At 36.5% G+C, this 27,990-nt stretch overlaps 1 protein-coding gene across 1 annotated transcript; it reads right to left on the bottom strand.

Annotated features, from left to right (window-relative positions):
- LOC105050369 (uncharacterized) lies at window positions 1–27,941 on the bottom strand. Its single transcript, XM_010930354.4, has 6 exons — window positions 26,150–27,941; window positions 24,520–24,672; window positions 24,298–24,369; window positions 16,679–16,868; window positions 14,929–15,084; window positions 1–138 (listed from the first exon to the last, which is right to left on the bottom strand). Exons 1-4 carry the CDS (start codon window positions 27,851–27,853, stop codon window positions 16,758–16,760), a joined length of 2,040 nt encoding a protein of 679 aa, XP_010928656.1. The 5' UTR covers window positions 27,854–27,941; the 3' UTR covers window positions 1–138; window positions 14,929–15,084; window positions 16,679–16,757.
- Window positions 27,942–27,990: the final 49 nt, after the last annotated feature.

Genomic DNA, 27,990 nt, shown 5'->3' with positions numbered 1-27,990 from the left:
TATGCTTCTTGCGTTTCTCCTATATGCTTTTCACCCCACCCTTTGCTTGGGACAAGTAACATGAGATGTCAATAATATGTCAAAATGGAAGGAGTCTTGCACCAACACTGGCATTGTCAAGAGCAACTTTTGGCACATCTGATGCACATGCAATCAAAAGAAAAATATTTTCAGTGGGATCCACCAAGAAAGCATGGTGTGGGGTGCGGTTTAGCTGGATAGATGTGATCTCACAAGGAAGATGATGTGGGAAAGGAATTTTGCGGTGAATGTAACATCACATCAACTGGGTGTTGAATGACCATGATATACATGGCAAAAAACTATTTCAAGCATAATATAGGATGATGCAGCACAGCAATGCACGTCACTAATTTAAGAGGAAGGAATATTTGATGGATGGCTATAATCCCTTAGTCATGAACCTTTATAGAAATTAGATTAAGATACTCAAAAGAAAATATTTAAAATTTTGTCCTTCCTGTTTAAGAGAGGTGTGTGAAGTCTAGAAATGGAATTCTTTTGATCCTTGAAATCTTCTTATGTGTTCCATGAGCATACATTTCATCCATCCATGAGCATACCCTGAAATCTGCCTTAACCTGCCAACTGAGTTGTAACTTGGCAAAGTTTTTAGCGAAGATATGCCAACCACCTTTCCCTAAAAATAGATCTCAACCATCATCTGTACCATGTGCCTAATCTCTCTCATTAATAGATATTACTAAGTAGATGGTTGGGCAATTATTGATTCAAAAGATTTAGTTACTGGGATGCATAATAAAAACAATCATGCCTAAGAAATACCCATACAGTCCCTATATTGTTTCTCCCAACTTTTGTTATATTTTCCTCTTTACCAAAGAATTTCAGGGGACTGAATGTAAGTTGACCAAAATACATGTCATTTCTATATATCAATGGTGTACAATCTTAACACATCCCAGGCAGGGTTGTAAGTGGATTGGGCGGACCTGGACTAACATGAACATAACAAAACTAACAAGATTCATGCCCAAGGTTAAGACAAATGGATCGGGCATGGTTCTCAAATTAGGACCTTACTTCCAATCAGACCAGGTATGGATCTCATAAAATTAAACCGAGCTAGATCAAACCCAAATGTACCAATTTGACCAGCACGAGTTAATTCCAAAATCCAGATTTAAACTTAAAAACCTACATTCAACCAGCAAAGAGATATAAACAGACAGGCCCACCAACTGATAGGCTAGAAGTGGTCTAGATCTTAGACCCAAAACCTGATGGATTTGGTCTGAGTCAAGCTGGGCCCAGATGTGACCCCCCACAATTTTGCAGTCCTAACCACATGAAGGATGTTACAGTGATAAATACACATTTACTTTCCAGTTATACTTCTATCATTTTCCCTTTCTTAAAACATTGTCTAGAAGACAGAGTCAAGATTAATCAATTGTTGCTCCAAGAATTGATTTTGATAATCACAAACCATTTGAGGGGACTGCTAATGAGTTCTTGTCTTTGAAGAATATTTGTGTGATGTTTCAGGTAGTCCAAAAGATTGAGTTTGAAAAGCTTCATCAAGTGTGCTAAAGTTGAAGTTTCTGCAAGTTGGAAAAATTTTCGAAACCTTTTGAGAGTGTCCAATTGATTTGAAGCCATTTGAGAGCATTTGAAAGTGTTTTGATAAGTTTCGGACCTTAAATGCATAAAAAACTGGGTTGGCACAAAATGGGACGACCCATTTGGGTCATCCCCTTTCATTGGATAGCCGGCACGCTTTGTTTTGGCTCATGACATGCAGTGAGACGACCTATATGAGACGACTCCCGAGACCCTGAGATCAAAACAGAAAACTGAACTTTCTATCTGCCAATTGGAGCACCCATGGGACGTCTCATTGCCAGTGGGACGCCCCATGAGACGTTCCATTCCTGCGAGCACGCGTTACGGCTAGTTTTCAGCCCGTTTTTGATGCATTTAATGCGCATTAAACACTCTCCAATAGCTCTAAACCGACACTAAAATATTTTCAAGTGTAAATGGTGATTATAAATGCTCTCTTGAAGTGGAAAATCACAAGTTTGCAAGTATTCAAAGCTCACATCCGAGAAAAATTCAAAAATCCCTAAAAAAGAGAAAAAGAAGCGTTCAATTAACTCACCAACCACTCTCCAGCTACAATCAAGTGTGCAATTCATTGAGGGTATTTAGCAAAAACTTCTTCCCCTTAAGTATTGTATTTCTATTGCATTTATTGTGTTCATTTAAGGGGATATTATGCTGAATTTTCTGTATCCTATTTTTCTCACATTGTACTTTGGGTTTTGAGTTTTGAGGGGTTCCAAAATTCGATTGGGTTGATCTGAATCTGAAATCGAATTGTTGAGAGTTGGCTTGTATTCAGGAAACAAGTGTTCTTGCTTGGATAACAACGGTCGGGATTGTCCGACGTATTGTATCTTTGAAATCTTTTTAGTGGATTGAATTCTTAAGTAGGGACTTGGGGAGTAGATGTAGGTGCAAAGTTGGCATCGAACCACTATAAATTCTTTGTGTTTATTGTGCTTGCATCTCTTTACTTGTTCTTTGTGCTTTATACTTGCTTACCTATCATTTATGTTTGATTTTATTTTCATTGCAAATCAACTCATTCCACTCATCACCTTAGCACATTACTTTAGAGCACAAATCTTAAAAATTTTAAAAAAATCCAATTCACCCCTCCTCTTGGGCTCCATATTTGGGCAACAAGTGATATCAGAGTCCGGTGCTCTAGCCCTTGCTTGATTTAACCATCAAGAGCCAAAAATCTATAGCAGCCCAATTTGGCACAACCCTAGCCGAAGGGTAATCCACAAACCGACCTCCACTTTTCAATGGGTCAAACTACACCTATTGAAAAGCTCGAATGAAAATTTTCATTCAAGCACTTGACTATGATATGTGAAGTATCATAGTAAATGGACCACACACACCCACTAAATTGATTGATGGTGTGTCTCTCTCTAAGTCGGAAGGTGAATGGGATGAATTTGATAAAAAACTGACTCAGCTCAATGCTAAAGCCATGAATGTTTTATATTATGCTTTAAATGCAAATGAATTTAATCATATTTCTACTTGCAATTCAGTTAAAAAAATTTGAGATAGGTTAGAAGTTACACATGAAGGCACAAACTAAGTAAAAGAGTCTAAAATTAATATGCTTGTGCACAACTATGAACTGTTTAAAATAAAACCTGAGGAGTCAATAACTCAAATGTTCATCCGTTTCACTGACATCATAAACGGTTTGAAAAGTCTTGACAAATATTATTCTAACAGTGATCTTGTGAGAAAAGTGCTCAGATCTTAACTAAGATTGTGGGAGACAAAGGTCACTGCAATCCAAGAAACCAAGGATTTGAATACTCTACCATTGGAGGAGCTACTTGGATCCCTCATGACTCACGAACTGACCATGAAGCAACACTCTAAGAAGGAGACAAAGAAAAAAGACCATCGCTCTCAAGTCGACAGCTCAAGAAAAAGAAGATACACAAAAATTAGAGAACAGCGAGGAAGATGAGGATTTGGCCCTAATCATCAAAAAATTTAGACACTTCATGAGGAGAAGACAAGGGACCAAGAGAAAACAACCAGCTAAGGAGGAGCCGAGTAAAGAAAAAGAAAAAGAACAGCCCATCATTTGTGATGAGTGCAAGAAGCCAGATCACTTCAGATCAGAATGTCCCCAACTCAAGAAAGGTCAAAAGAAGTTCAAGAAAAAAAAACTATGATGGCTACAGGGAGCGACAGTGATGACTCCACCACAGATGAAGAATCTCATGAAGAAGCCAACCTGTGCCTTATGGCACATGAAAATGAGGTAACCTCCGAAACTCAAAATAAATTTTCTTATGATGAACTGCAAGAAGCTTTTCATGAACTTTTGGATGATCTAAAAGAATTAAAAATAAAAAATAAAAATCTGAAATTAAGAAACCAAATTTTAGCTAAAGAAAAAGAAGAACTTGACAGCAAAAATAAAGAATTAGAAATAAAGAATCACTCTCTATTAAAAGAAAAAAATAAAATTTCAAGCCAAAACGAAACTCTTGTAAAAGAAAATCAAAAACTAAAAGAAGAAGTAACCAAGTTGAAACCTATAATTGATAGATTTACATTAAGTTCAAACAAACTTCAGATGATCATTGATAGTCAAAAAGCTGTATATGATAAAGCCAGACTTAGCTATAACACTCTTAGAAAACAAAAATTTTTGAAAAATATTTTTGTTAATGCATCCATAAGAAAATTGTCAAATATTACTTATTTTAAATGTGATAAAGTAGGGCATAAAACTTATTCATGTTTATCAAATAAATTTGATGATAGAAATATTAAGAAAATATGAGTTCCAAAAGAAATCATTGCGACTAATTCCAAAGGACCCAAATTAGCTTGGGTACCTCAGGTTAAAACTTAATTTCATGTGTGCAGGTGTGTCTTACATCCCAAGCAACAAAACAAAAGTGGTATCTTGATAGTGGATACTCAAGACACATGACTGGTGATAAATCTTAATTCATCACATTGGAAGCCAAGAATGGAGGGATGGTCACCTTTGGAGATAATGACAAAGAAAAAATCATCGGCATTGGTAACATTGATACCACTCCCTCAATTTGTATTGAAAATGTATTACTTGTAGATGGTCTCAAGCATAATCTTTTAAGTATTAGTCAATTATGTGATAAAGATTACAAAGTAGTTTTTGAATCATCTATGTGCATTGTAACTAGTCCCTCTGATGTTAGCACTAGATTCATTAGACATAGGCATGACAATGTATACATGGTTGATTTGGATAATCTCTCTTTTCAAAACATGTAATGTCTTGTGGCCATGAATGCCAAAATTAATGAGACTAGTTGGTTTTGGCACCATAGGCTTGTACATATTAGTATGCATATACTTTCTAAAATCATTAAAAAAGATTTGATTTTTGGTTTGTCAAAAATTAATTTTGACAAAGATAAAATTTTTGATGCATGTCAATTAGGTAAACAAACAAATTTTTTTTTAAATCTAAGAACATTGTTTCAATTTCTAAACCTTTAGAACTCTTACATATGGATTTATTTGGTCCCACAAGAATAACTAGTCTAGAAGGTAAAAGATATGGTTTCGTAATTATTGATAATTTTTCGCATTTCACTTGAATTTTATTTTTAGCATCTAAAGATAAAGCATTTACAGCATTCTCTAAGTTTTGTCGGAAAGTCTCGAATGAAAAAAGTTTACCAATTGTTTCTATTCGAAGTGACCATAGCACTGAATTTGAAAACAAAAATTTTAAAAAATTTTATGATGAAAAATGTATAGATCATAATTTTTCAGCATCTAAAACACCGCAACAAAATGGAGTTGTAGAGAGAAAAAATAGAACTTTAGAAGAAATGGCTTGTATCATACTATGTGAAAGCAAGCTCCCAAAGTACTTTTGGACAGAAGCAATCAACACAGTATATTACATCTTAAACCATGCTTTAATAAGATCAATTTTAAAAAAAACATCTTATGAATTATGGAAAGGTAGAAAACCTAACATAGATTATTTTCATGTTTTTGTTTGTCGATGTTTTGTTTTAAATAATGACAAAGATAGCTTAGGTAAGTTTGATGCTAAATCTAATGAAGCTATCTTTCTTGAGTATTTCACTTCTAGCAAAGCTTTTAGAGTGTTTAATAAAAAAACTCTAGTAGTGAAGGAGTCAATTCATATAATTTTTGATGAAACTAATGATCTTCCATCAAGAAAGAGAGAGGATGTTGATGATGCAGGTATCATAGAAGATGGAATGAAAGAGCTCACTATCAATGACTCAAATGAACGAAACAAGGAACAGTTAGAAGAAAAACATGAGGATGAAAACATCAATGATCAAAACATTCAAGAACAACCTCAAGATACAAGTAATCTTTCAAAGAAATGGAGGTATGTCCACAATCACCCCAAAGAATTAATCCTCGATGATCCGACATAATAGGTAAGAACTAGATCCTTTCTTAGAAATATATGTAATTATGTAGTTTTTGTTTCATACCTAGAATCTAAAACAATAAATGAAGCTGAAAAAGATCATAACTGAATAATTGCCATGCAAGAAAAGCTAAATCAATTTAAAAGAAACAATGTATGGACACTTGTTGCTAGACCTAAAAATCACCCCATAATAGGAACTAAATGGGTATATAAAAATAAATTAGATGAAGATGAAAATGTAATCAGAAATAAAGCAAGATTGGTTGCTAAAAGATATAATCAACAAGAAGGAATTGATTTTGATGAAATATTTGCTCCTGTTGCTAGACTAGAAGCCATAAGAATGCTGCTTGCTTTTGCTTATTTTATGAACTTTAAATTATTTCAAATGGATGTTAAAAGTGCTTTCCTAAATAGTTATATTGCTGAAGAAGTATGTGTAGAGCAACCTCCAGATTTTGAAAATCATAAATTTTCAAATCATGTGTTCAAGTTAAACAAAGCATTATATGGTTTAAAACAAGCTCCTAGAGCTTGTTATAAAAGATTAAGTTCTTACTAAAAAAAAATTTTTCAAGAAAAAAATTTGACACAACTCTATTTATAAAAAGAAAAGATGAAGAAATTCTAGTCATACAGATATATGTTGATGATATCATATTTGGGTCTACTAATGAAGATTTGTGCCAAGAATTTGCCAAGCTCATACAAGAAGAGTTCAAGATGAGCATGATGGGAGAACTCACTTTTTTCTTCGGACTTCAAATCAAACAAATGGAGAAAGAAATCTCCATCACCCAAAGTAAGTACACAAAAGAACTATTAAAGAAATTTGAAATGGAGAGCTCAAAAATTGTAAGTACACCTATAACCCCTTCCTGTAAATTAAAAAAGATGAACATGATAAAAATATTGATTCAAAGCTCTATAGATGCATGATAGACTCTTTACTATATCTTACTGCTAGTAGACCTGATATAATGTTCAGTGTATGCATGTGTGCTAGATATCAGTCAAATCCTAAAAAATCTCATTTTAATGCTGTTAAGAGAATTTTTAGATACTTAAAAGGAACACAAAACCTAAGACTTTGGTTCTCAAAACAATCTTCTATGAACTTAATAGGTTACTCAGATACAGACTTTACTGGATGTAAACTAGATAAAAAAAGTATTAATAAAACTTGCCAATTTCTAGGAGTTAACTTAATCTCTTGATTTAACAAGAAGCAAAATTCGTTAGCATTGTCTACGACCGAGCCCGAATACATTACAGCCGAAAGTTGCTGTGCTCAAATCCTGTGGATTAAGCAACAACTCATAGATTTTGGTATTGAATTTAAAAACATCCCCATAAGATGTGATAATATTAGTACCATCAATTTGATCAAAAATCCAATCCAACACTCTAGATCAAAACACATTAAAATTAGACATCATTTCATAAGAGAACATGTTCAAAATAATGATATAACACTTGAATACATAAACACTGAAAAACAACTAGCTGACATTTTCACCAAAGCACTAAATGAAAATAAATTTTATAAAATTAGAAGAAAATTGGACATCTTAGACCCTTCTGCTTGAACTTCAATCATAATTTCACTCCCAAAATCCTTCTAAAATTTTTTAACTTCATCATCTTAATTTTGGGAGCCATCTTTTTTTTTGAGTTTTTTTCAAGATAATTAAAAAATCATCAGTGCTATTCAGATACCTTCTCGAATTTTTTTCCATTGAAATATTCAATCAAAAATCATACCAAAATTTATCTGAACTTCTCATGATCATCTCAACTCGATATGACCCATTTCAATTTTTTTTTTTGAATTTTTTTTTATTTTTAAATATTTTTTTCATCGCCTGATGCAACTCTGGATGGGACGTCCCAATTAAACGGGTATAGTTTTTCTCCCTTAAGCCGACCCATTTTCTATTCCATTTAAAATCCATTTGGGGCGACTCTAACCCCAAAATCTTTCCTCTTTCTCTCGTCCCAAACCTAAGAATCCTTTCTTAGATCTCCACCAACCTCAAAACCTCACAAAACCTTGGATCATCATCCCAAATTCTTAAGCTATCTCTCCCTCTCACAGCTTGCCCCCATAATCTTCACCAAATTTCAAGCCCTAACCTGCAAAATCCATGAGAAACACTCCTAAACCCTCTTCTCCTCTTCATTTTCATTCATCTCTCATCCCTCTCTACCCTCTTGATCGATTTTCCTCCTTTCTTTGGGACAATGGCCCCCAAAATGAGGTTGCCGCAGAGAAGGAAGTCTGTAAAGTCTTTGGAGGCTGAGGAACGAAGGAAGAAGGCAGCTCAAGCACCAACTCAAGCTTCTCCATCGATTACACCAAGTAAGATCCCTCTATCTGCATGAAAAATAGCTTTGAGAAGAAATATAGATTTTCGTTTCTTAAGGAGTGATGGTTTTTTCATTGGAGAGGAATTGATTAAACATGGATGGAGATTTTTCTGCAATTTATCTGAACCTGTGTATATTGATCTTGTCAAAAAATTTTACTCAAATTTAGACTTCTCTGATGGAGTTTTGAGGTCTATGGTGAAGGATGTCCAAATTATTCTGAATGCACCTAAACTAGATAGACTCCTTCAGATGTCCTGTGAGAGTAGCTGCCTAGATGAGCTTTCCAGAAAAGAAATTGGATTTAGGACTATCCTTGGAAGAGAAGATGTAGAAGGTTTTTTGAAAATTGAAACCAAAGATCTGAGTGTGGAAATGAGGTTGCTCCACCACATGATGTCTAGGATTTTCTTTCCCAGAGGAGGAAGATATGATTTGATGACTGGTAGGGATATTTCTTGATACACCATGTTGTCTTTGAGACTCTCCTGAATCTGCCTTTTTTAATGATCGATGCCATGAGGGAGACCTTGAACAGATCCAAGGCTCTCTTGCCATATGGTATGGCTCTTACAATGTTATTTAGGGAATCAGGAGTGAGCTTTGAGGGGAAAGTTGTTTGTAGATTATCAAACACTGACACCTACAACGATCACTCCCTTCGGCGCATGGGATTTATCAAAGTGAATGGCCACTGGGCCAAAGGTCGTGCAGCTGCAGCCGAGGAAGATGATGATAAGGAGCGTGCTGAGGGGAGGGTCCCTCATCTGTGCCCAAATAGAGCCTTGATAATCACCCTATTTTGGAGCCTGAGGCAGGGCCCTCGATCAGTGTCCCCCCATCTTCGAGCCGTACCATGCCATCTTTTAGTTTTGAGGGGGATCAGATGGGATTGTTGGCTGAGAGAGTGGCAGGCATTCTATCTGTTCAGCAGCAACGATTTCAGGATCAGATTCTTCAGTAGTTTCACCAGTTTCAGTAGCACATCCTCCAGCTGGTGCAACAGCAGTATCGTCAGCCTCCGTCGAGTTCTTTTTCTGACTTTTCTTCAGATTTTTCTGTTGTGCCACACATATCCTCATTGATGCAGCTTTTGTCTGACCTGAGCTCTAGACTGAAGGGTGTAGAAAGCTCCTTGCTTAGGTTCAATGGCAGAATTTTTGACATTGAGAGGGAGATCAGACTGATTTTAGATTCTCTATCGACAAGAGCGAGCACATCGACCACCTCTTCACCTCAGTTGGATGATTTAGCTCGAGAGATAGAGAGACTCCGCAGCTAGCTTCGTTCTTCACTTGAACTGATTTGAGCAGATATCAGGGACTCTAGGGACTTCGTATCTTTTGATCTAGATGGGCTCCGAGTTTCAGTGAGAGAAATCTTATCCCAACTTGATGCCATTAAGACAGCTTCAGTCCCGACCCTTCGCATCCAGTGAGCCAGCCTTTGTCCAGTCCATTGCATTCCGTCCTCCGACATCTTCCTCTCGGACTAGACCCTTCGGTCGAGGACGAGGCTGATCATATTTTACCTATCTTGATCTTGAGCCCGATGCCCATTCTCACTGATCTGATCATTTTGTACTAGACTTTTTAAGTTACTTTGTTATTGTACTTTGTTTTAGTAATTGAATGTATGAGAGCCTTATGCTCATGGATATATATTATGACTCTCGTAACTTCTCTTTTTGTTGTAATTAATGAATGAGGTTATCATCATTTTATATAGCTCATTTCTTTTTCTTGAATGAATGAATGATTGTACACTATTATTTTGATACCTGACATACAACTATGAAAAATCTTACTCCCTTTAGTCCATTTTTTTGATGATGTCAAAAAGAGGGAGAAAGTAATGTATTGTCTATGTATTATCTATCTGAACTTTTTAAATTTAAATGCTCTTTTAAATTTTTTGCTTTGATATAGTATTTTGCACTGATACGCTTCTGATACGTCCATTTTTCACTCTGATACGTCTATCTTTACTTTAATTTGGACATTTTTTGAAAAATACTCTGATACATCCATTTTTCTTAAGTGCTCTGATATCTTCATTTTTGCCTTGATACCAAAATATCCTGATACATCTATTTTTGATTTTGCAAAATGCTCTAATATCTTCTCTTTTAATTCTTGCTCTGATGTTTTCATCTTTACCTTGATGTCAAAATAAGAAAAAGAGAAAGAATGATTTTTTTTATACATATTGCTCTAATACTAAAAACAAAGAAGAGAAGAAGAAATTTCTTTTATAAACCATCGTTACTCCAATAAAAAAATTTTACAACTTGACCACTTTTTATATAAGGGAGAGATCTTTTTCAAAATGGTTAAAATAATTACTTTCATCTGTCTCATACAAGAAAGGGAAGAATTTTGGCTGATTAAAAACAATCTTTAGAAAAACTATAATACCTTCTCAAATGAGTTTCAGCAAAATGAATTGAAATATTAAAATTGCTGAAAATATGTATCTCACGTTTCACCATGCTTAATCTTTGGCATATTCCTATAAGTGCTTCACAAACCCAAATTTCTTAAACTTTAAAGACTTCTTTTATGAACACTCAAATGTTTTATCATCATCAAAAAGGGAAAGATTGTTGCTCCAAAAATTGATTTTGATGATCACAAACCATTTGAGGAGACTACTAATGAGTTTCTTGTCTTTGGAGAATGTTTTTATGATGTTTCAGATAATCTAAAAGATTGGATTTGAAAAGCTTCATCAAGTGTGCCAAAATTGAAGTTTTTGCAAATTGAAAAAATTTTCGAAGCCTTTTGAGAGTATCCAATTGATTTGAAACCATTTGAGAGCATTTAAAAGTGTTCTGGTAAGTTTCGGACCTTAAATGCATGAAAAATTAGGTTGGCACAAAATGAGATGACCCATCTGAGTCATCCCCTTTCATTAGGTAGCCGGCACGCTTTGTTTTGGCTTATGGCACACAGTGGAACGACCTATGCAGTGGGACGATCCACTTGGGACGACCCATGAGACCCTGAGATCAAAATAGAAAGCTGAACTTTCTGTCTGGCCAATTGGGACATCCCATTCTTGCGAGCACGCATAACGACTAGTTTTCAGCCCATTTTTGGTATATTTAATGCGCATTAAATACTCTCCAATGGCTCTAAACTGACACTAAGACATTCTCAAATGTAAATGGTGATTATAAATGCTCTCTTGAAATGCAAAATCACAAGTTTGCAAGCATTCAAAGCTCACATCCGAGAAAAGTTCAAAAATCCCTAAAAGAGAGGAAAAAAAGCATTCAATCAACTCACCAACCACTCTCCAGCTGCAATCAAGTGTGCAATTCATTGAGGGTGTTCAGCAAAAGCTTCTTCTCCTTAAGTATTGTATTTCTATTGCATTTATTATGTTCATTTAAGGAGATATTGTGCTGAATTTTCTGTATCCTATTTTTTCTCACATTGTACTTTGGGTTTTGAGTTTTGGAGGATTCCAAAACTCGGTTGGGTTGATCCGAACCTGAAATCGGATTATTGAAGATTGGCTTGTATCCGAAAAATAAGTGTTCTTGCTTGGATAGCAAGGGTCAGAGTTGTTCGACGTGTTGTATCTTTGAAATCCTTTTAGTGGATTGAATTCCTAAGCAGGGACTTGGAGAGTGGATGTAGGTACAAGGTTGGCACCGAACTACTATAAATTCTTTGTGTTTGTTGTACTTGCATCTCTTTACTTGTTCTTTGTGCTTTATTCTTGCTTACCTATTATTTGTGTTTGATTTCATTTTCATTGTAAATCAACTCACTCCACTCATCACCTTAGCACATTACTTTAGAGCACAAATCTTAAAAATTTTATAAAGACCCAATTCACCCCCCCTCCCTCTTAGGCTCCATATCTAGGCAACAATCATATTCGCTATTGATGAGAATGTCTCATGATACATGAGTCACACAAGTTGTATTCCAGCGGGAGCAATGCAAGCCCCAGAGCTAAATGCAAACGTCCAGACGGTAAGGTTCTTGCATTGTATATAGTATATACCATGTAATACATGAAGGTTAGCTTCTAACACGAGTATAGAATATGTAACCATAGTTTTTTACAGGCAATTGCATATAGAACATGTAAGCATAGTTGTTGCGGGCAATTGCCTAGATCCTAGGTGGTCGTGTGGGCACCCAAATAGGCCTCGAGAACCTAGGCGAGGCCTACCTTGATGAACCATTAGGAGGCTTATAAATTCAGTGCCTGCTTAGGCAAGTGGGCATTTATTGCATGGCCCATCATTACTGAGTGCTCACTTAGCCCAAGCTAAGCAAATCCAATCAGATATATTTCTCACATTTAACTCAATCCAAGCCAGAACAAAATTGGGGGAAAAAAAAAGGGAAAGGGGAATGTAACCTCTTGATTCCCTCGTCTGCTCTTTGCTCTTGACCTAAAGGCAAGTCTCAACCGGCAAAGTGGGAAGGAAGTTTTGTAAACCAACCCCCCCCCCACCCCCCAACAGCACCCCCCCCCCCAACCCCCCAACAAAACAAACACCACACACACAAACACACCCAAAAAAAAAAATCTATCTTTTTTTCTTTTTTGTTTTGTAAACCCCAGAAAAATGAGCAGAGAGCCTCTTCCTCTCTGTTCATCTTTGCTTATTTGTTTTTGAACCTGAAGTAGGGTCAATAGAAACTTCAAAATCATGGTTGTTCTTTTCTTTTTGTTTTTGACCATGCCCACTAGAGCACTTCAAATATAATCTGGAATTTCGCTCCTTTCTCATGCATTTGTTTTATATTTCCTTGTCTCTTATATTATGAAATTTTGCTCTGTTTTCTATTTCTCTCACTGGCCGTAATTCATAGAGGAGGGAAAGATCAACAATCTCTTTTTGAAAAGAGGGAAAAGAAGGGTTTTTTGAACCAGTATTTTTTTCCTTTTCTGAGGTTCTGTTCTATGTGGTAATAAGATATTGAAAGCTAATTTTTTCTACCTTTATGGTCTGTCTTGGTTGTCTTATTTTGCTTTAAAAAGATGTATATATACATATATGTAGTTCATATATCTTCAATATTAGGAATAGACTAGTGTTGCTAATATTTGATATGTTTTCTTTATTTTGCTTTAGAAAGAGAAAATTTTAGTACAAATGATACAATTGTAAGGAGCTTGGAAGTTTTATCGAGTTCAAATTAGAACTTATACATTAGTTGTTAGTGATGTATGCTACAGTCATGTACTATAGATGACTTATTGAAAATAATGCATGTTTTGCTCAACACTTGAAATATATCAAGGCATAAATCATTTTATGATTTTTGCACAAAGTCTGCCGCATGGGTAGTCACCTAATCCTGAGTGATCTCCTAGTCCATAGGAGGGTCCCTCACCTAGGCTATGTGACAACTATGCATGTAAAAGACAATCTAGAATATGAAAAGGAGAAATTTTCTGGAAATAATAGAAACATCTAACGAAGTTTATGCTACAAATCATTTCAAACTTTCTTCCTATTATTCTGTTGGAGTACAAGGAAAATGTAAGTAGCCAAAGGAAAATACAAGTAGCCATAAGCCAGGAAAAGAACAGGAAGTTTGACCGGAACTGTATATAAGAAAGCATAGAGTGAGAAAATAATCTGATAACATGAAAACTACAAATCATCCTTTTGATCTTGTTCATATGAAATTAAAGTGCAAAAGTTATGGTACACAAATCAGATGAACAAGCAGTCAATAGTTGATGTAAACATTGATTAAGAGGATGTCAAATTATATTCTAGCTGCATAAATTGCTTCATAATTTTGGCATGTAAGTACAGAAATAAGTTATATCACAGAGATGATGTGGCAAAGCAGTCGTGCACATCTTTAATTGAAAAAAAAAAGGAAGACACCTCAGTAGCTGTCTTATCATGTACATATCAAGATTCCTTGGTCATTCCATGTTGGCAAAAAAGATAGCCATGCTATACAAAAACTTAAATACCAACCCTCTAATGGTTGTAAAACAGCAAAGGAAGCTAAGATCAGGCCAGTCAGGAACTCCCATCTTGAGTAGCATTTAAGCAACCCCATACAATCTACATTATTTAGTTTATAGTCACCTTAACTGAAGTAGACAAACTGGCTTGTTTGGGTGGAAGAGACCCATTCAATTGTTTGGAAGTAAACAAAGCAACGGAGTTCCTGTTTGTCAGTTCCTTGAATACATACTAAGGCTACAAAATAGCATGCACAAATTTTTCTGCCAATTGAATGAGATTTTTGCAAGAAATACCAGATACGACAACAATTAGAACCATTAGCAAACTTTAGTATGAATAAATCATTTTAAATCAGCTGTTGGGAATAAGATGGATTCATCTGTCCATGAACAATCAATGCATGGATGACATCCAGTAGAGACTAATTCCTTCACTCTTAATTAAAAGCAACACATAAGTGAGTAATTCAAATAAGGTCTGTGAGTCTATTGACAATTAAAGCAACAGTAATTTATACATACATGTACAGGCATAATACGTGCAACAATTAACATGGGCAAATCAGCACCAAAGGAAAACTAACCTTTGCGGTGAAGTATTTCATTTCATCCGATTTGATTATGACTGTCCTCTGATTCATGTCTGACCAATTTATTGTTTCAAAGACCAACATCAGGCTTCCATTAATAGTGAATATTTCCAGTCTGGCCAAAAACAATAGCAGATATGGCAGCATTTCCTGGAAGTAAAGATACAGATTTCTATTACATCAAGTAGCATCAACACAGCAGAAATTCTGCTCAGCAAGTGTGATATAAACAGAGCAACAACAGCTGCTCACAATAGCTCATACATATGTGAACTAAGCATATAAAATCTTTGGAATCTTAAAAGTTCCCGCCATTGGTCTAATGTTAATATAATAATATGTGGTATCTGCATATTATGTTTCATGATCAGGATATCTGAAACACAGGAAATACCAAAGACTAGAGTATCTTAGAAAGTATACATTGCCAATACACACAACCAACATAAACTAAGCCATAAGGATTGATTATGGAGCACTGATCACAAGAAGATTTTTCTTTTTTTTTTTAAATCTTAAAATGTGTCCCGAAACTTGCCAATCATATGGTGCTAGCATGCCTTGCTTAAACCAGTTAGAGAGGAAGAAATATTGTGAAGACAATGTAAAAAAGTTACTTGACAAGAACAAGCTAGATAGCTAAAACACACTGATCAACTATAACAAAAATGACAGATTCCACATGCAACACCTGATCAATTTTGGAAAGATGGAGATCAGTCATATCAGGGGTGACAAAGATCAAGATAAACCAACATCATGATTTACCTTGGCCAAGATGGAAGGTGGGGAAATTTGGAAAGGTCCAAGATTTCTCAAGATCTTGGCCAATATTTTAGAGCAGATGTCGAAATCTCAGCCGATATACAAAGAGGGATTGATTCTGAAATTTATTAATCAAAATATCAATTTAATAAAGTAACAAATGTGATTGGAAAATATTGGCCAGAACAGATATCCACTGAACAGTATCTCAGAATATTTCGGTTCATTTTTGCTGGGATAATACAGGCCAAGATTATTTATATCTCAAATTTGGTCACAATAATTTCTCAATCTTCTTGATCCATAAGCAACTTGGGAAGATGTGAGCGTTAGACTGTGTCAAGGTCATCCACCGACCCAACACAAAAATTGTATGTTAGATTGAAGAGGGATTCAGTGTAACTGCAAGATTGATGAACAATTGCTTTTCCTTTACAGATAATATGCAGCTGGTGAACATTAAAGCCCTGTCAGACTGGAGGAAAAGATTGATACACGTATTGTGCATGAATGATTGATAATTATGGCTTCAATTAGAGTTTCTAGCTTTGCCTCTTATGATGCTACCAAGTTCTCACCATAAAATTGAAAATTTTCTTCCCCTCCAAAACAAAAAAAAGAAAAAAAGAAAAGCTCACCATAACACATAAAACGTAAAGGATTTGATCACTTTGCAGGGCACAAACTATATGAAATCTTGCACAAGGCCGAAAATCTATACTGCAAAACTCTTACTCCAACAGTTAAAGATGCCTAAGCGATGAGGGAACAATATCGACTCTTCTGAATTTTGATCTTTCTAGCTGGAGTCATCTAGGTAATTTTAGAAGTCTAGCTAAAAGAGTAAACATAACAAGAAAAGGACTTACATTCACTAGCATGTTATCCATAAAAGTAAGTATTTAGATAAGTTTTTTTTCCTTAAAAAAAATATTGTTTCCTAACAATTAATTCTATTTATACAAAGGATTAAATGAACCTTTAATGGGTATTTAGGAATTGAAGCAGCAGCTTGAATCCATGTGATTTGCTCCCTGAATGACGATGTGCTGCCTGTGCTATGAATCCTGTGTCTGTTTCATGTATCGCAGAGCTGAGCGCAGCATCGCTCTAGCTTTCCTATCAGGTGTGCATCCAGATAAAATCATTTCTTCATATACAGCTGGAACCTGTTCATAGTGCATGAATGAGGGCAAGTGTAAATGTGTTCCATAATAGAGTATCTCAATAAGATGCTAAGAGACAAAGTTACAGAAAAAAGTAACTTTTTTATCAACTAAGCATATTATAGGAATTAAGAAATTGAGTACCGAAGTAGACAATGTGAAAAATAAAAATGCAAAGTCCTGACTATTGTAAGATAGTGCATGCAATAAGCTACACCCCTTGTTATGCATATGCTGCCACAGGATCCTAGTATGAGGGTTAAGATGCAATTCCTTCAAAGTTCTCTTATTTATAATGGAGCAAAAAAGCACAGATCAAGGAAGATCGTGAAGTCATCACCAGCAATATGCATGCAGATCTAAAGATGCATCACAGAATTTCAGGTCTAGATAAATTCTGCTCTCATACTCACATTTTCTTTAATTTGATCTTCAGGAAAGGGTGAGGATAAGAGGTCAGTTCCGAAAGGAGGAATAAGCATCTACCATGCTCTCTGTCCCTTATGTGTATAGTAAGGGTAAAGAGGAGGTGAATATTTCCCTTCATGCGAAATCACTTAAATCTAGTGCCACATAACTAATGCATTACAAATAAAAAAGCATCTCATGAATCTAGAATTATATTGGAACCTCTTGGGTGTAGGTATTGTCACCAGCCAGACCTGCTTCAACACAAGTAGGGGTGGCAATGGGTCAGGTCACGTCCAGTTCAAGTAGGGTCAAGTAAGGACAACAACATGCAAAACCTTGACCCATGCTCAAACCATCCCGACATGGGGTCAGAACCTCTCTATCCATACCCCCCTATGGTCAACATCCATGACCCTAAATGATCCATTTAACCTCACCAAATTCATATGCAAGGGTCAATCTCCAATGCACCCAACCTAACATATTGAATCCAATCCTTGCAATATTGCTGGTTCCTTTCTAAGCTGATATAAATAACTAGTATTAGATAAAGAGCAATGACCTGAAATATCCTTATCCAAGATGGTGACTTAGCCCAACCTAAATTTTTTCAAACCAAATGGAACACTTCCCTCATAACCCAAGTAGCTTCAAAGCCCTAATCCATACCCAATCAATTAAGAGTTCTTGTCTGAAAACTCGACCCAAACCTAATCCTAATTAAAAAACCTCTGGAACTGAGCCCAAATAGAATCAGGTCAGCTTGGCTTTCTGGATAGGACAGTTTTTGCTATGCCTGACACGAGTTTGTATGCACTATAAGCTTTTATAATATGGAATGCACAAACAGTCTTTGGATAATTATAACAACATTATCTAATCGTAGTAGTTACTCCTCATCTGCTATATATAAAAAGAACTCTTAAAAATCAGACATGTGAAGCTAGGCTCCACAAAAATAAAACCATTCCCCAAAAAAAGTTGATGACCAAGTTCTCTTAAATGAATCTTTTAGCATGTGCATTGCACACAGTGTTCTGAACCTGCTGACGTAGCCCAACTCATCATCATTGTCAGGATCATGGTTATTAGTCTCACTGTGGATTAATCACAGTCAAAACAGGTCAATCTGTTATCTGCTTCTCCCAGTTTCAATAGTTATGATGGGGTCTTATACTTTAGATTTGTTGTTGAGCCAAAGCAGAAAGGAAGAGGAGGGAGTGAGGGACTAAGAGAGGAAGAGAGATTTGTTGTCAGTCGGCCCAGTCCATCATCTCATTGTTGATGAATCATTGCAGGCATCATCTGCTATGGATCGTGGGCCCTCCTCCATATCCTGTTAATAGTTGCCTATCTATCTGGAGACAATGGACATTATCCAACATTGATGCACAATGAGGACATCCTTCATCATGTATTTCGCGACAAAATGTTGTTGATCTAGCAATACTGAGCACCTCTACCATGAATCTGGTGACAGTGGGCTCCTCCATCACAGATCTAGCAATGGAACCACATATCCAACAATGGTTTTCGGTGACAGCAATCAGCTATCTACCATGGATGCCATAAGAGGGACTCCTTCTCTCCCCTTCACATGGGTATCATGCAGGCCTCAGTCTTCTCCCTATCTCACTTAGATCGAGCCCTAAAATAAGGTTTATTCATATTTAACATATAAACTGGAAGGGTGGATAGCAATTAGAACACACAGGTGATGCAGCTCAACCATTTGATGCACCTAAACAGATCTTCATAAATCCAGGTTTTTGGGTGGCCCGACCTAGCAAAGCTCCGAGGCGATGCATCCAAACAATTGGGCTCAAAACATTTGCATGTGCTGGCAATTAAGACCTGGAATGAGATCAGACACTCAAAAAAGAGTACCATCAAAACATATAAATGAAATCATAGTCACAAGCTCAGTGTCTAAGAACACAACTTAGAAAGATTAGGAAGTTGACAATTCAGAAAAAAACCAAACAAATTCAAAAAAAAAAGTTCTAGAGAAGTTTATTATATTTAATAAAAAAATAATGTTCATAATGTTATCTATATTATGTTATATAAAATACTATACACAGCATGATATATAATATTATATCACATGATATATATATATATATAAAGAGAGAGAGAGAATCAGGTTGATCGGATTTGAACTCAGATCCGGTCAGGTCAAAACTCTATAATAGAGGTTCTACATCGATGATCTAAGCCGTTGAATGTGATCTAATACTTCAAAACTACTTACACACAAAAAATCATATGATTTGGAAACCCCTAGCCTATGCATCAAGTAATCAAAAATTGGATAGCCTAAATAAAATTGAATTGGATATATTTTTTGATCACTTGATGTATAGGCTAGAGGTCTTCAAATCATATAATTTTTTATATACAAGCACTTTTGGGGTAGTAGATCACATCCAACGGCTTGAATCATTGATGTAGGACCCCCATTGTCCAATCTTGACCTGACCGGAGCTGAGTCCAAATCCGATCGATCTTACCCAAGTCTGCCCTGTATACATATATATATACACACATGCACGCATGCACGCATGCACACACGCACACACACATATACATACATACATATACATATAGATATAGGTATATATACGTACATATATATACATACGTATAGATACGTACGTATATATACGTATAGATACATATATGTGTATATACGTATATATACGTATGTATATACATCTATGTATATACATATATAGATATATATAGATATACATATAGATACATATATATATATAGATATACATATATACATATACATATATATATACATATATACATATATATATATATATATATATACATATATATATATATATATATATATACATATATATATATATATATATATATATATATATATATATATATATGTATGTATATGTATATGTATATATGTATGTATGTGTGTGTGTGTGTGTATAAACATATATACATATACATATATATATATATATATGTATATACGTATATATATACATATATACATATACATATATATAGATATATGTATATACGTATATATATACATCTATATATATACATATACATATATATAGATATATGTATATACGTATATATATACATCTATATATATACATATATAGATATAGATATATATATATATATGTATGTGTGTGTATATATATATATATACATACATACATACACACACACACACACACACACATACATACATATGCATATATATATATACATCTATATACGTATATATATACATCTATATACGTATAGATATATACCTATACACATACACATACACATATACATATACACATATACACATATACATATATACATGTATACATATACCTACATATATGTATACATATACCTACATATACATATACATATATGTATGTATACATATACATATACATATATGTATGTATACATAGATATATACATATATATATGTATGTATACATAGATATATACATATATATATGTATGTATACATAGATATATACATATATATATGTATGTATACATATATATATGTATATGCACACACACACACACACACATATATATACATACTTTATTATATATTATGTATGATATTTGTATATGATACACACATATTAATATAGCAATATATGACTGATCAAAAGTTAAATAGGAGAAGATTTTTCATTGGGAAAAAAAGGAGATGATAAGATGAGGTTGTAGACCATGGAAGGGTGGGGCAAATGAGACAAAGAGAAGAATAACGATAGAAAGGGGGAGAGAAAGAAAAGGAAAGAGAGCCAGAGAGTTGCTCTTAATGCTCCTTTCCAAAAAAAAAAAAGAAAAAAAAGATAATTGATTCTCAACTCAAAACCCAATTTCTCGATCCTAATTTCTTCTATGACTACAGCCCACTTTAGCACCTCGAAGCACGAGCATGGTGATGAAATCATTTCTGAAGTGCTTATCAGTATAATATACATCTTATTATATACAAGAGTTGGACTACACACTTTACATTAACTCCTTCCTGTTCAAGAAGTTAATGATTCAAAATCGATGATGGACCATTAAAATTTAAGATTTGTCGCTGAACATGATCTACATTCTAAATAATGCCTAGAAACTAAAATTCATGTGTTTTTTCATTTCTAAACCAATCATCAAATAAATAGCAACATGGAGGGCTTTAATAGCATGATACTACATCTTTTATGATTTAGTCATCAAAATCTTGTGAATTTAAATCTACCCATGTTTTAAGATATTTAGATCATGATCCATAAAATGGATTTTCAATTTGTATGCCCTTTCATATATTGTACTATACTAGTGCAATTGAGACCATTCATTTTTGTACTGATTTGATGCAAAGGTTAGAGACCACCAAAATATACAAATTTTGACTTCTAGGCATTTTTTCTAATATAGATCATGTTTCAACTATTTCGATATTCAATTTGGAAAGTTATCATTGAATTTGGATCATTAACTTCTTTTTAAGAAGTTAATGTAATCCAACTCTATATGCAATATGATATATATTATAACATTACAATATGATATATAGGTATGCCATGCCATACCGAACCAGATGGTATGCATCATACCGTACCATATTGGTATCAAACCGATATGCGCTACAAGGGGCGCATTGACACTCGATATGCCGAACTGGCCTTCATACCGAACATACTGATTCAATAACAGGATGACACTAGTATAGGGCCTGATATCAAGACAGCGTACCTTGATATATACTATATATATATATGATAGTTATATATGCTAACATAATATACAACTGATCCAAACTTAAAAAGGAGATAATTTTCCTTTGAGAAAAGGAGAGGATGAGATGCGATTGTGGATAGTGGGAGGTTAGGAAGGATGAGAAGAAGTGAAGGAAAAAATAAGGAATGGTGAAGGAGAAAATAGAGAATGGAAGAGAGCTACAGAGTAGCTTTGAATGCTCCATTTCAAAAAAAAAAAAAAGAAAGAAAGAAAAATTCTCAAGTCAAAACCTTGTTTTCCCAATCCCAGTTTGCTCCATGGTCGTGTCCCGCTTCAGGGCCTCAAAACGCAAACATGGTGGTGAAATCATTTGCGAAGCAGTTGTTGACAAGTTATTAATGAATAATTTGTATGTTCACAAACTATTCGCAGATATCATGAATTTTGTGATGTATAGATGACAAACTTGTGCACTGATGAATTATTCATCAAATTTTTCAATTAAGCTATTGAACATGAATAATTCACTATTGTTTAATAAGTTTGGCAAATTCTGTAATTGTAGATAAAACCAATGTTATTACAAATCTTGATTCTACCAGAACCACATGCTTCCATGATCTAGTTTATACACAAACCATCTGCTTTGACCATCAAACTTGACAGATCTATTTCTGGAAATCTGAATCAGACAAATCAACCTGGTCTGACCGAAAAACAATAGGATGCTAGGCTACTGATGCATATCAAAATAAATAAAATAAATAAGTATAGTTCAGACAATTGATCACTTAGAAATGAAAACAAAAACAAATTCAGAATTTACTAATGAAAAGAAGAAAACAAAATGCACATCTGGTTCTACAACATAGACCATCCAATGAACAAGTTTGACAAACAGACATTTTATCAGTTTGTGGTGAACTCCTAAATCATGTGCATAGCAAGTGATGTGGAGCAGAGATTTTCTTCTGTACATCGTGTAGGTTATGAAATTTCATTCTAACTGATATTGACAGCATGTGAGCATGGAATACTTACATGGAGTCAAGTGTTTAGCATGCAGGCGGAGCTAGGATTTATTCCTTGAGCAGGCCAAAGTAATAAGTAATCCATAAATCTCTACACTATAAAGGTCAAACATTTAACTTAACTAGAATTCTAGCCATTGGATATATTTATATATCTTAAGTTTTAAATATTTTTCTTTTTATGAGATAGTATGATCTCAAAATTTACTACTGAAAAGGTGACGTCTGTCAAGTTCTACCTAAGTTTTTTAAATCTTGGTGTTGTGTGCTCTAAAAAAGGAGAAAATGTTATTCAAATAATAAAAATTATTTCTATGCTTAGGAAAGGAACGTAGTAAACAGTAATTCAGTTTGATCTGATCCAAATAAATAGAATCAAAAAAGTGTCAAATTCATGTTGCTAAATAATAAAATATGAGAGACTGTTGTGATTGGATATCTAAGCTTATTAATTGTAATGGTAAGAATATTAATAGTAATCAGCTAGACTAACATGCCTTAATAACCATGTGAATACATAAGACAACTGAATGACAAAGACTATGGAATCTAATAAGTCTAATCGATGAAGAAATAATGAATAACCAAAAGAACAGTGAGCTTCCCCCCAAAAAAATGTCAGTCAGTCAAAGAGAATACAATTTTTTTTTTCTTTTTCCCCTTTTCATCAGAAAAGAGCAAATGGCTGTGCCTGGATTATCGATCGTAAATATTTCTCCCCGTTCTTTTTACTAGGATTTATGGGAGTGGCTTTTCAATGTAATGTGCATGGCACATTATGGAGTTCATTGAACTCCTCTTCTTATTCTTTTATCTTTTTCTTTTTCTTTTCTTTTTTTTTCCTTCATTTAATGTGTGCATGAGAGAGCTAAAGACACGTCAGATCTGGACTTTGGAGAGCAATAGCCAGATTTCAATGAAGAGTGGATATGATTGTAGAGACAGAAATGAATGGGATCTTGTGGCTGAAAAACTACAAAACCAACCCTCCCTCTTAAAGAATGAAATATGGCACCTTTTTTTCTAATTTGAGTTCAAGTTTTAAGGAGGCACCAACCCTATACATATCTCTCGAGGGGTTTTCAGATCCATTGGAGGGGCCCGGCCTCCCCTGGGTCCACCACTAGTAGCAGCCAGTTTAAAGTACTAGCCTAACATCATATAGACAAGTTTGGGAAAGCTACTGCAAAACTACAAAACAAGTACATTTGTTTCTCGAAAAGAGAGAGCAGGACAGGAGTCATTACTTTCTCAAACTTCTCAACTCGGATTAGAGTTTTCATGAGTGTTGTATATGTCACAACATCTGGCTTCAGGTCCTGCAGTCATAGACAAAATATGAAGTTGTTAATACAAACCAGATTCAGGATAAATTTGACTTCTGGGGAATACATATACTGAGAGGATGTATAACGCATGCTTGCAAAACCATGCGTACAAAAAAGGGGGGGAATGAAACAGGCAATTACATTTTCCTTCATAAACTGCAGTACAGAAAAGGCTTCAGTATCTCTTTGATCCTCACCAAATGCATTGATCAATGAGTTAAGGACTATGATACTAGGTTTTATACCATCTGCTCTCATGACCCTGAATGCATTTATAGCTTGTTCTGATAGGCCCTGCAAAATGAAGCAAGTCAGTAAGCATGATGATAGAAATAAATGCGGTGAACTCAAGTATCCAGAAACACAATCAGGAATTCTGTTCTGTTAGTTCCTTCAAACCACATGATATGGTAACTTTGTATGGTGATAACTTTCAAATGATGTGATTTTGATTAGGTCATTGGGTAAATATTTCACCACAGGTGACAGGTAATAAAATCAAAATTTGCTTCACCAAGCTCCACTTTTTTTTTCCTGGGAAATGGGAATGCCAATAAGAGGCTAAGAGCAGGAACATCACCCAGAAAGGTATTGATTGAGGTAGCTTGACACAACTCAAATTGCACAGGAAATGAGAGCATAAAAACGAGATTATCGTTCAGGATTGAGTTTAACACCACAGCATAAGCAAACTTGCTTCTAATAACTGCCATATCAATGTTTAAGGTATAGAATGCTGGAATGTAACATGAGCATAATTGAGATGATAGTACTAAAGTTGATGTTCCATCAAACTAAAATAATAGGGTTAGAAATTAGAAATGGATGTATCAGGAGACGGGTCAGTTGGTCAATCAGTAAAGGATATGTCAATGAGAAACCCGCAGCACATTTACAAAGGAGCACACGGAGAACAAAATCCAGTAAACAGCAATCCTTGGGATTGGGTGAGAGTTGTGAGAGCACATGAAAAACCTTGTAGATCTGGCCTTAGCAATGATAAAAAGTGAAGATATATTAAGCCAACAGGAAGTTAATAAGTTGTGGCTAAGTTGGTCAAATATTTACCAAAGAACAACATTATATCTAGTTTCAGCCCCAAAAATCAGCAAAAATGTTACAGATGTACTTCAAAAACTCCACTAGTGGAGCATCCCAGCCTGGAAGAGTAACAGAGAAAAGCCAGCGCAAAGAAATTTGACAACCTTGTCGTACATCCTTCAACCAATTGCTGGACTGCACGGTTAGTACATTTATTGTCCACAATAAGTAGCTAGCACATATTATGTTATGAAGCTACATAAATCCAGAAAGGATAGATACAAACTAGGACCAGCCATTATATTTATATGAGATTTCAATATATGATACCAAAGAGTGGTGCACAGAAAAGTAATTAAATCAAATAGGGCATTCGACTCATACTCAGCTGTGGATTATAAGTAACATTATAAGGAGTCTAATCATGAAAGATGCATTATTGCATAATGGTATCTTGACATGTGCTGCCTTAAAAGAAAGAGAACACAAACAAAACTTGTATGCAGTATCTAGAAAACAGAGATTTTCCAATCAATTGGATTGGCATTCATACATGTAGCTGAGTGTGATCCTACATATGCTACATACTAATTCATCCAAACCATGCCCTAAGTGCATACAAGTTTTTCACAAACAAATATTAGAAGCCATTGAAGTATTAAAACAAAAAAAGAAAAGGAAAAAGAAAAAAAAAAACAAGATAATAGCCAATGAATGTTACCACACATACCCTCTGCGCATATGCATTTACCAAGGCATGATACATGGTTGGAGAAGGCTTCAGCCCTCCAGCTTTCATGGCCTCCAAGCACTCAATTGCATCCTTAAACCTACCCGACTTCCCATAAACATCCACAAGTGTAGTGTAGGTCACCACATTTGGCAACAATCCCTGCCCCTTCACCCTCTCCAGCATCTCCTTCAGTTCTTCCCACCTCTCCTGCTGACCCAATGAATTGATCATGATATTATACGTTGTAGTGCATGGCATGCATCCACTCTCCTGCATCTCCTGAAATAGATCCATTGCCTTATCATGCCTCCCTGCCTTGCAGTGTGAGTTGATAAGCGTGTTCCAGGTGATTGCATCTGGCTCAATCCCATCGGACCTCATCCTCTCAAAAGCATCCATGGCATGATGAAGGCAATTATACTTCCCAAAAGCATCAATCATCACATTGTAGAAATGCCTGTCAGGTCGGACTCCGTTGTTCCTCATCTCCCTCAAGACCGCAAATGACTTCTGCCATTCCCCTTTATCCCGGAAGCTTGCGAGGATCCTGCTAAACACGTATGAATTGGGTTGGACGCCGTTCATCTCCATCTCCTTGATCAAGATCCTTGCGCTCTCCCACCGGCCGGCATTGGTGTATGCATCGATGAGGAGGCTGTAGGTCCCTTCGTCAGGGGACACGCTGCATCTTTCCATTTCCTCGAACACCAGCTCTGCGTCCTTCAAAGCTCCGATCTTGACGTAACCCTTGAGGAGGGCGTTGTAGGCGCGGGTACGGGGCTGGAGCTCAGCGCCGGCGTGGAACTCAAGGAAGAGAGCCTCGGCTTCGGCGACCCGGCCGGCGGCGCCGAGCGCGGAAAGGAGGGCGACGACGGCGGAGGTCTTGGGAGTGAGTCCCTGGGCCTGGGCGGCAGCGAGGAGGGAGAAGGCACGGTCCGGTTCGCCGGCGCGGGAGAAGGCGACAACGAAGTCGGAGATGAGGCGTGCATCGGGCTCAAGGCGCTGGGATAAGAGGTCGGAGAGGAGGCGGAGGAGGAGGGAGGGATCCGGGGGGTCGGGGGAGCGGAGGAGGGACTGCAGGACGAGGGTGTAGTTGGGGTGGTCGGAGAGGAAGCCGTGGCGGCGCATGAGGGAAAGGAGGTGGAGGGCCTGGCCGGGGCGGCCGTTGATGGCGGAGGCAGAGATGAGCGCGTTGAAGGTGAGGGCGGAGGGGGGACCGGGTGCGGAAGTGGAGAGGAGGAGGGCGTGGTGGAGGCGCCGGGAGCGGCCGAGGGCGTGGATGAGAATAGAGTAGAGGAGATCGAAGGAGAAGCAGAGGCGGTGGCGCTCCAACCAGGGTACGAGGGCTGCGGCAGAGGGGAGGGTGGCGGGGGAAGAGGCCAGGGACTTGAGGAGCGCATGCCAGAGGTGGGCGGGGACGGCGCGGTAGGACTCCGCCAGCCGGAGCTCCGCCGGGTCCAGCTGGGCCGGGGGGGCGGCGGCGTCAGCGGTGGGGGCTGAGGAGGAGGACAGAAATTCGAGGAGGGGGGCGAAGTCGTAGCGGCGGAATTCGAGGGAGGTGAGGGGGCTGGGGGCGGCAGAGGCCGCGGTGGTGGACGCGGCGGTGATGGGGGGCGGAGAGGCGCGGCAGAGAGATAAGGCCGGGGGTGGGGAGAGGAAGCGGGAGGCGGCGGAAGGCGGTGGAGGAGGGATGGGGAGCATTGTGCTTCTTGGCTGAGAGAGATTTTTCTTGGCGAGTGCTGGTGAGTGTGGGAGAGATGATATTTGGCGCCTTCTTATCCTCTCCTCTCCTTTCTTGATGAGCCGTTTGGTGAACAAGGCTGGTTCAAGTAAGGTGG

The sequence above is a fragment of the Elaeis guineensis genome, chromosome 2 (assembly GCF_000442705.2).
Source record: "Elaeis guineensis isolate ETL-2024a chromosome 2, EG11, whole genome shotgun sequence".
In the NCBI taxonomy this organism is placed as follows: domain Eukaryota; kingdom Viridiplantae; phylum Streptophyta; class Magnoliopsida; order Arecales; family Arecaceae; genus Elaeis; species Elaeis guineensis.
The sequence above is the reverse complement of the archived record's forward strand: the minus strand, read 5'-3'. Positions and strand labels throughout refer to the sequence as shown.